The sequence below is a fragment of the Quercus lobata genome, chromosome 10 (assembly GCF_001633185.2).
Source record: "Quercus lobata isolate SW786 chromosome 10, ValleyOak3.0 Primary Assembly, whole genome shotgun sequence".
In the NCBI taxonomy this organism is placed as follows: domain Eukaryota; kingdom Viridiplantae; phylum Streptophyta; class Magnoliopsida; order Fagales; family Fagaceae; genus Quercus; species Quercus lobata.
This window is the reverse complement of record NC_044913.1, coordinates 14,341,462-14,352,299: the sequence shown is the minus strand read 5'-3', so window position 1 is coordinate 14,352,299 and position 10,838 is coordinate 14,341,462. Positions and strand designations below refer to the sequence as shown.

Here is a 10,838-nt window from a genome sequence, read left to right as displayed (position 1 = left end):
GACAAAGTGGCTCACCAAAATGACACTGTAGATGAACAATGCAAAAACACTGAATGAACATTGCTAAAATATTGTAGCGGCATTGCCGCTTTTCACAAAACATTTATTTTCAGTTGTGGTTGGTCACAGTTTCATATTTTATTATTTTATTTTGACTTATAAAAAATTGACACCTTAATAATTGTAAAAATATTGTGAAATTTGTTGTGTTAGTATAATAGTATATATAAAAGGAAAAAAAAAAAAGAAAAGAAAAAAGAACGGAAGACTAAAAAAAAAAAAAAAAAAGAGACAAGTGCCTCACGAAAATTTCACTGTATATGAATAGTAAATGAACAGTAATTTAACACTGAATGTACAGTAATAAATCACTGTAGCGGCATTGCCGCTTTTTATATATAAGAAGATAGAGATAGTGGGTTCTTGAAGTCTTAAAAAATGGGCTTTCAACTTAAAAAAAAAAAAAAAAGTTTCAGATGAAAAGGTTTTTGGGTTGGGCCACAGTTACGGGAAATGCTAGGCTAACAGTATAATAAAATTGTTCCTTAGGTGGGCTGGACATTTTAGATATGGACCAATTGAAATTAGTGGGCATACTAATCGGTTTGGGGCCCAACTCAGGTTCCATGGGATTAGAAGATTTGCAGAGTTATGGAAATTTGTGCTTTTGGTTGGTTTTCTAGTTTTAATTGGTTATGTTCATTTGTTATTTGTTAATGATTCAGGGAACTAAAACCTTGGGTAGGATGGGGAAGGGGGGGGGGGGGGGGGGTTTCTCATGAATGGTGGAAAATTGAATAGTGAGAGTTGAAAGTGTCAGATTACATGTCATTTCAATTTTGAATCATTCCTTAGTGCTCACGTGATATCGATATCCTGTTGTCAACGAATTCTTGTTCTTTTTTTCCCCCATTATTTTTAGGTTCATATTATAATTATAATATTCTAAAAAAATGTAGGTGTTATTATTATTATTGAGAAGTAGAGATTTGAGTTTGATATTGATATATTAGTTGAAATATCTTTAAAAAATTTATATGGATTTTGACTAATAATATATAAAGAAATATATGTCTTTATATTTAATTTGATTATTTTAGTTAATTTTTTTTATATGTACTAATTTAATATATTTATGTATATTTTAAATTAATTATAACGTCATTACGGTTCAATATCGGTTCAACCTTCGTCCAACCTCAAAAATCATGACTAAAATAGGGATTTCACTCAATTAACTTGTAAAACATATTTATGACTTGGTTGCCCTAAACCCAAGCCACATAAGACATAACAAAGAGTAAATCATTAGACAAAGACATTGACACAGTTTATTTTGTACTTACAATATTTTGCCAAAAGTTTTATGGTTCGGTGACATTGTATGGTTCCTTCCATGAAGGTGAACTTTGATTGTTATAAGAAAAACAAAAAACAGAAGTGTTTCTCCTACTTCCTAATTATCTCGTATGCTTAAGTAAATTCCTCTAATTTTATGACATTTAGAAAAACATATAATGCATGTAATTTGTGACCGCATCAACCAGGAAAATTCATACCTGATCTTGGATGTTGTAGCTTAGTAAAGAGGGGACAATATATATTACCACTCAGGTACGGTATCCCAGATTGGAGTTAAAGGTATGATGGAATTGAGTTACAGTGAACATTCGGTGATGCCTAATATGGTTAATTTGTACAGCATGCATGTATGCACTTCCATGGAGCAATGGCCTTATATTATCTCTAAGCTGAAAAGGCAAGATTAAGAAAATAATAACGAGTGTCCAATTAATCCAAGGCCGTAGATTGAGATCCCAGAAAAATTAAGCCATAAAATTTTTAAAATCACAACCATTCATAGTTAAACGAGATGTCTCAATTTTGCCACATTATTAATAACTTAAAATTGATACCAAATTAACTCTTAATATTTGTTTAAATAATGATGGTATGAAAAGAAAATTTAGCTTTTCATTTAATAATGAATCATTATAATCCTTATTCATCAAAATAATAATAATAATAATTTGAGGCTCAAAACAAAGATTTGGGTGAAAGGAGTGTAATAGAGTAATGAAGCATGTAGGGCTAAGTGTGGGAGATTTTGGAGGCCCAAAAGCCCTGAGAACTTGTTGCTATGAGCCCATTGACCCAGTTGTGTACTGCCTCGCTAGTACTTAGCACATTAGCAAAATTTAAAGAATGTTCAACAGTATGTACTAGTTGACGAATGGTAAAGAAATTGAGAAAACAAGATATATGTTGGGCTCAAATCGACTTAAAATTTTGGATTAAGGTAGATAATATCCAACATTTATATCAATAAGTGCATTTGAAAACTCTCTATATTTGTCATTTTACAAGTTGTCTCAAAGACGAAAAAAAGAAAAAGAAAAAAGACACAGGTAAGCACCAAGATAAAAGATGGTGTGCCTAAATGGCAAGTCACAAGTCCATAAGGGATCCCTTGTTGTTGGGAGCAGAAGTTATATATAAAATATATATATACACATATGTTGTACAGCAAGCTCAGAAAGTCAAGACAAAGTAAGGTGTATATTCAGTCTACCAATCTGATGAATTTGAACGAACTCATTTTATTAAAATTTAAAAGTTTTAAAAATATTTGTATTTTTGAATTTATTTTAAATTTATTTCAACATTCTAAAACTTAATTTTGAAAAAAAAAAATAGAGATTAGATTTTGGTGTGATGACAAGTGGCTTCCACCAAAAGTTACAAGTTGCGAGTTTGAGTTCGAGTTCGAGTTTGGGAATTAGCCTCTCAAAAAAAAAAAAAAAAAAAAAAAAAAGGGTCGGGAGTTAAGTTGCAGCCTACCATGACCTTATCAAAGTAGGAGTTTGTACATTAGATACAATCTTTTTTTCTTTTTAGAATATTATTTTTTAATTTTTTAAATTATAATAATTTACTGAATAATGAACTTAAATAATGATTTTAGAAAAAATCTCACAAAGGGAAAACAATTTGATAAAGTAAGTGTTAAAGGAGATGTGAGAGCCATGAGAGCAGGGGTGGAGCCACATAGTGGCTTGGGGGGGCCCGTCCCCTTGCAAAAAAAAAAAAAAATTTCCATTAGAGTAGGTAGAAAAAAAAAATTGGGCCCCCCCAATATTGGACAGCCGGCCCCCCCATGCCCAATTCTCAACTATTCTCCCTAGTTCAGCTCAAATATTTTCCTAAGCCCAGCTTTAGTTTTAGGCCTTATCACCTTATGTACTCCAAATAAAACAAGCTGGCTCGCTCAAGTCCAAACACTAAAAACAAAACTTCACTTTCTCTTCATCTCAAAAAATCCATCCACTGACCCACAGAATCCCTTTCTTTACTTTTTATTCTTTTGTTTTGTCTTCTTTGATACACTTTCATTTGCACCGGTACCGTTGCCCACCTACCAGCCCCCAAAAATCCAATCCTCTATACTCACAGTTCGGAGAAAAAAAAAAAAAAATCTTGACCAATTTTTTCTTTCTTCATCAGCTTTAGTTTTGGAACATGGTGATTGGTGAGTTTTCTTCTCTTTCTTAAGTATTAGACATTCATCTCTTTTTAGTGTCTTTTTATTTTATTTTATCAACTATCTACACCTAAATATTCACATGCTCTTTATATTTTCATAGATTTTTAGAGAAATACATGATTGAAGGCATGGGGAGATTGTTTGTGATGGGTCTTGAAGGGAAGATCTAAAGTTGGAGGCAGTCAGGCAGAGGCAGTAGGTATTGCCACACGGGTGATCCATCTTTGCACTTTGTGAAGACAAAGTTTCTAAGGTAAAATTGTTTTGATTTATTACCTATTTTTGATTAGTTAGATATCATGTGGCTGTGGATGTGGCCATGGGCGTTGTTAAATTGTTTGGTTTTGTGTACAAATACTTGTGTGTTTAATTTTTGTTTTTGTTTGAGGGGTTATTATTAATTAAAGTTGTATTAAAAATGGGTTGTATGTTTAAATTATAGTGGAAATTTTGTTTTTTCTTGAGTATGATTAACATCCATATAACTAAGTAAAATTTTCTAATTAAAATTTTATTTTTTAAACTTCTTTTCAGATTAATTTTTGAGTCATATTTTTAAAGTTAAAAGAATTATGAGCAAATGAAAAACAATTGATGCATTCTTTAAGAAAAAAGATGTTAGCAATTGTTGAGGGCCATTTGTGGAAGCCCAGTAGACAGAAAAGCCCAATAATGAGGGCCACAAAGAATTGACAAGATAAATAGCAAAGAACCCATTAGGCCCGAGCAGCAAGAATAATGGATCACAGGCCCAACAAATGAATAAATGGGTCTTGAAAAGGTAAGCGGGCTCAAAGAAGCCAGGAAAGAAAGAAGTAGCATCCCATGGGCAGAGTATGAGGTAGAAAAGTGAGAAAGGGCCGTTGTCGGCCCAAGGCAATTGTAAACTAAGAGAGTAAGGAGTTTATGGCAGGCCCATAAACTCCAAAGATAAGGATAAGGTTATTGGGCCGGGGAAGTCCAATGAAGTTAGTAAAAAGCCCATGGGAGTGTGGAATTAGCAAACGGGCCGAGGAAACCCAAGAAAAGCAATCGGACCACGGATGTCCAAAGGAAAAGCCCAAAGGGACATAGGAGCCCATGAGTAAAAGCAAAACAGTGCCCACAATAGGCCATTAAGAAAAGGGATAAACGGCTGGCCCAAAAGGAGGTCCAGCAGGATTAAGTTATTACGACAGGAATAACAGTTCAATATGGCAAACAGTAAAGAAAATCAAAAGTGGGCCAAGGAAATGTGAAGCCCATTATCATACAAGGCCCAGCTCCTAAATGGAGCGAAAAACCAAAGGAAAGCCCACATGAAAGGCTAGGAAAACGCAGACGGAGAGTCTCCAGGTCACGGCAGACGCATGAGCAGCAGGCAGACTCTTGGACAAATTTGAAAGGGAAGCACGTGCAAAGCCCAGGCACCACCAGCCTGTACCCAGCCAATATAGGACATGGTGGGGCCATGGGCCAGAGGTAAGAGGTAAAGGGGGTGTGGTTTGGTGGTGAGGAGGGGGGAAAAGATCTATTTACGGCTCTTGCCCAAGCCTCTTTTGGGAGGTACGTCCTGCTGGGATGATAGACCACCCAAAAGAGGCAAGTTTGAGGGGGAACCGTTGGTGCATGCTTTAAGAGTAGAGAGAGAAAGCATTTATACCGTGGTAGGAAAGAAGCGCTATGGCAGGGACCTGCCTCTGTCTGGCAGGGGTGAGTGGCACACACCTCTGGTGGTCGACAAGTATGCCCAGACCAGACAGAGGCGGTTAAAGGGCAAAACGGTAAAAATATGGTCGCGGCAGGCACTATAAAAAGGCTCTTGCCGTGCCCTATAAAGGAGATCGAAAAACAGAGTATATTTTCTTGAGTAAAAAGGAGAAAACAGAGTAAGAAGAAAGGAAAAAGATAAGAAAAAACTAAGAAAAACGAGAGTTATTTCAAAGAGGGCATGCACCCATAGATCGTTTTCTCCCTCTCCCCCTTCAAATCTTACCTTCTTCCAAAACGCAAACAAGGACTTTTTCTTTTGGGCAACAACCATTTAGGTCCGACTCTCTCAAAGCCATTAATCCCCACGGCAGGATCATTTTCCTGAGGGGGTTATTTGCATTGAGAAGAGGCGTTCTCCCCTCTTTGGCTTTGCTGCGGCAGACTAAGTTTAAAACTTAATTTATACCCATTTAAATTAACCAGTATTATTTTCTTCGTTCTTCTCTGTGATCAATATCATTATGACTGTAATCATGCCTTATTAAGTAGGAAATACATAGCTGTTTATTTAAATAAGTCAAAATACTTTGTTTTAGTTATTATTATAGCTGCCTGCCGTAACTCGTCTGCAGCAGTTCCGCCTACCGTAATTCGTCTGCCGTAAACTTGCTCCTGGCAGACAAGGCATAAGTTTGTGCACAAATCGGCCCAAGTTGAGTTACAATTGGACCGGCCCTAGCTCCCTTACTCAGAAACACTAGGGCCCATCACTGTAGGAGGCAGCCCAACTCATTACCGCAGGAGGCAGCCCAACATACCATATCACACAGAAAAGACCCCTATATTAAATTGGCGACTTCACTGGGGAGTTGGGAAGCAGACAGGGGCAAAGGAAAAGAAAACAGAGCCCCTCGCAAACAATACCACCCAAGTCCAGGACGACACGGAATATGAGTGCCGTACCCTCATAAGCAGAATCCAAGCCGACGACGCCTCACCAAGAGCAACTTAACCAAACGGAAAGTGCCAACAGAACGGGGGCTGATCCTCAGCCTCAGACAAGAGTCCCCGTGGACAATGTCAATACCTTTGTCGAAGTATTGTAATCATTGCAGCACTTACAGCAACAGATGATGGAAGAGATCCGTCAACTGAAGGCAGACAAAACAAAAGAAAAAGGCAGCCAGCATAAGCCAGATCATGCGGCAGACAGAGAAGAGACACTGGCAGGAGGTGTCCCTTGGAACGCAGGACAACGTTTCATTACCATGGCTGAGGTAGTGGCTCTCTTGGAGCAAGAGAGAGCCAGAACACCAAAAGAGAGATTTTACGCAAGGAGACCTCCCTATCCTCTAAAAGTACTCAGCAAGCCGTACCCCAAGAGGATGAACCAAGGGCCTTTGCCCAGTACGATGGCAGGAAGGGAAGTGCAGTAAAGCATGTAAGCAAATTCATTGACACCCTTGGCCCTTACGCAGCAGACGAAGACTTATGTCTGCGGGAGTTTTCAAAGTCACTATGTGACTGGGCATACACCTGGTACATTGGTTTAAAGCCAAGGTCAATCCCAACCTGAGATGACATGGTGGACGTATTTTACACTAAATACTTTCACGGGGAAGAAACGGTGACGCTTGCAACTCTGCAGGCGACGAAGCAAAGGAATGGAGAGGATCTAATGGAGTACATCAAACGATTCAGGGACATAGCACTTGATTACTATGATCACTGTGAGGAGAGGACGTTGGTAGAAATGTGCATGACCAATATGATTCGGGAGTTCAGAGCTGTCCTGGAGAATCTGGAGATTTCCTAGTTTACACAGCTATTACAGAAAGCTAGAAAGACAACTTAGTCCATGAAACCCAGTTTAGATAAGAGGAACGCACCGCAGGCTATGGCGGTGTCCACTGGAAACCAGAGAAGGAGAACAGAGGGGAGGGAGTATGATACACCCCCACCCCTACCATGCACTCCTAAGGAGACAAATGGATAGCGGACGGGATCTTTAAACCCAGCCAGGCTTCTAGAGAGCCTACGGAGGAAGAAAGGAGAGATCCTCGCTTCTGTCGCTTGCACAACTATGTACAACACCCCACCGCAGAATGCTGGGCGCTCCGCAGACTGGTGCACCGCAGGATCAAAGAAGGCACATTAGAACTGACCCAGCAGGAAGTCCAAAGAAACCCACTCTCAAAACACAAGAGAAAGGGTGTAGCAGCAGTGGTGATATGTGCAGACCCGGGAGAAGACGAGGAAGAAAACTTGGCCATGCTTGCCGCGGTGATTACCACTCTTCAGCAGAGTGCCAAGTTCAAAAATCTATTTGACCAATTGGGACTTACAGTAAAAGAAAGAAAAATAGCCACGGAGGCTTTGGTAAGCATCGCCTCCGGAGCAGGGGTGGAATGCCTGTCAGTAGAGATGCCAGAAGACAGGGCCCTCCTGCATGAATCAATAGAAATTACATTAAGCAGTGAAGATATGGAAGTGGGGCACCCAGATCATAGGAGGCCTCTCTATTTAGCAGCATCTATCAACCAAATCCCCATTAAGAGGGCCCTGGTAGATACAGGTGCTTCTGTAAATCTCATTCCATTGAGCACCCTGCAAGCCGCAGGAATTTCAGAGAAAAAGATTCAAGGATGCCCGATGGAAGTAACATGATTCGGTGGGAGAGGTGAGTACACCACAGGCCACATTCAATTATGGTTGAAAGTAGGCCCTATAGCCTCTCTAGCTCACTTCCACATGGTCAGAACGGAAGTATCTTACCATGTGCTTTTGGGAAGGCCTTGGTTACACAAACACCGACTAGTCCCGTCCACCTACCACCAATGTGTAAAGGGAAGATTGAATGGCAGGATGATACGCATAGCGGCGAACCCTTCGCTGTTCGAGCAGGCAGAAGCCCACTTGGTGGAAACCATGTTTTATGATCAATGGGCTCCATCTGGAGAAAATGTGGTCGCAAAGCCACGAGGCACCTTTGTGCCTAGGTGAGAAGATGTTCAAGATGACCCAGAACCTGATTTAAGAGAGCTACTGGCACGAAAGAAGAAAAGGAAAGAAGCGCCTGCCGCAGAGCCAGACGAAGTACCTTAGTGCATCAGGGTCCGGGGCCTTGATGGCAAGATTGTCTATAAACTATGAAGGTGTGTGGGGCCCACGGGTGAGATGCAAATGGGTCCCACCCAAAAAGGGCAACACAAGAGTTTGGCGTGTTGCATTGCTGAAGGAAGTTTGGAAAAAGAAGAAGAAAAAGATGAGGCAGTTACGGCAGAAAGGGGCATTCAGGTTATGGCAGAAGAATTGGAAGAGGTTGACTTGGGGTTTGACTCGCAAGAACCAAGGCCCATCTCAATTAGTGCAAGCCTGACAGAAAAGGAGAAGTCAGAGCTCATACTGTTGCTAAAAGAATTCAAAGACGTTTTTGCTTGGGATTATAATGAAATGCCAGGGCTCGATCCCAGGCTTGTTGCACATACGTTGAATGTAGACCCGGAGGCTAAACCGGTGGCCCAGCCTGCCAGGATATTTCACACAGAAATAGAAGGGCAAATAGTCAAAGAAGTACAGAAGTTACTAGCCGCAGGATTCATCAAGCCTATCCAGCATCCCCACTGGCTATCCAACATAGTACCAGTAAAGAAGAAGAACGGGCAGATAAGATGCTGTGTAGATTTTAGGAATCTCAACAAAACTTGTTCAAAAGACGAATTCCCATTGCCAAACATGGATTTACTGATAGATTCTGCGGCAGGAAACGCCATGTTCTCATTCATGGACGGTTTCAGTGGGTACAATCAGATCAAGATGGTGCCAAAGGATGCGGAGAAAACTGCCTTCAGAACACCCATGGGCAATTTCTATTATACTGTGATGCCCTTCGGGCTGAAAAATGCGGGTGCAACTTACCAGCGAGTAATGACGGCCATATTTCACGACATGATGCACCAGGAGCTAGAAGACTATGTTGATGACGTAGTGGTCAAGTCAAGAAAAAGGGAAGAACACTTTCGGGTGTTAAAAAGAGTATTTGAAAGATGCAGAGCTTTTAAGCTAAGAATGAATCCCCTCAAGTGCGCATTCGGAGTATCCTCTGTGAAATTTTTGGGTTTCCTGGTTCACAGCAGAGGCATAGACGTGGATCCGGCCAAAGCCACGGCCATAGCAACTATGAGACCTCCTGCCACAGTAAAAGAACTGAAGAGCTTCTTTGGAAAAGTCTCATATATCCAGATATTCATCCCTGGGTTGGCAGCAATTACCTCTGCTTTCACCAAGTTGCTTAAGAAGGGGCAAAGTTTTGAATGGGGGGAAATGCAGCAGACGGCCTTTAAGAGGCTGCAGCAAATAATGATGAACCTCCCCACGGTGCAGGCCCCTATTCACAAAAAGCCATTGTTACTCTATCTGGCCACCAACTCGTACGCCATTGGCGCACTAATCGCTCAGGAAGACGGAGGTGGTACTGAGTAGCCAATATACTATATTAGCCGCGTCTTAAAAGATGCAGAAATTCATTACCCAAGGGTAGAGAGAGCGTGCCTAGCCATTGTGTACGCTTCGCAGAGGTTGCGTCACTACTTCTTGGCATACGAAATGTGGCTGATGACTAAGTCACATGCCATTGAAGCTCTGTTACAACAGTCGATTCTCTCCGGCAGGATATCCCAATGGTTGCTACAATTATCACAATACGACTTGAGAATGGGGACACCTAGGGCAGTGAAAAGTCAGGCTATAGCAGATTTATTAGGGCAGTTTCCAGGAGAGGAAGAATTCCCGCTGGATGATGAAGTTCCAGGGGAAGTAGTTATGGCAGAGGAGGCCAGGGAACAATGGGTAATGAAATTTGATGGGTCTTCTACTACCCATTCCGGAGGGGTGGGTGTAGTTCTGTATCATGAAGAAGATAAGGCAGTGGCACTGTCGTTCAAATTGGAATTCCCCTGTTCAAACAATACGGCGGAATACGAGGCCTATCTAACTGGGCTTGCCACAGCTCTTGAAATGGGAGTCAAACATTTGAAAGTACTGGGAGACTCCAACTTGGTCGTCTGCCAGGCCAATGGAAGTTTTTCCTTGAAGAAGCCTAGCCTAGCTCCATACAGAGCAATGGCCCAGAAAATGGAAGAGAAATTCTCAACCTTTGAGATAGAACATGCCCCGAGAAATGAAAATCGGTTTGCGGACGCTTTGGCCGCATTGGGTTCGCAAATAATCTTTGAAGGGAGTAGCACTAATATAGAAGTTAGCAAGAGGGAAGAATCTATCATTGAGGTGTTGAAGGAAAAGTTCCGGGAGGAACAAGGCGAAGGGGATTGACGAATCCCCATAAAAGAAACCTTGGTGAAGGGAGACGATGCAGCAGAATTGAAGATATTGAAAGACTATGCGTTGGTAAAAGAAGAGTTGTACCGCAGGATGCCAGGTGGGATTTCATCCAGATGCGTAGGCCAGGAGGAAGCCTAGAGAAAATTGAAGGAAATACATGACAAGACTTGTGGGTCTTGCGGGGAAGTCAGTCTTTACCGCAGACTCCAGAGAGTAGGCTTCTATTGGCCAAGTATGGGTAAAGACGCAGACCAAGTCCAAA

General features: G+C 41.1%; 1 protein-coding gene across 1 annotated transcript; it reads left to right on the top strand.

The window, feature by feature from the left end:
- The first annotated feature begins 9,841 nt into the window (after positions 1-9,841).
- Positions 9,842-10,567, top strand: LOC115964375. The gene has a single exon (XM_031083701.1). The coding sequence runs from the start codon at positions 9,842-9,844 to the stop codon at positions 10,565-10,567; it is 726 nt and encodes a 241-aa protein (XP_030939561.1).
- The last annotated feature ends 271 nt before the right edge of the window (positions 10,568-10,838 follow it).

What these genes read in the sequence shown, in the direction of transcription:
- LOC115964375 (XM_031083701.1), top strand. Translation starts at nt 9,842, where the DNA reads ATGTGGCTGATGACTAAGTCACATGCCATTGAAGCTCTGTTACAACAG.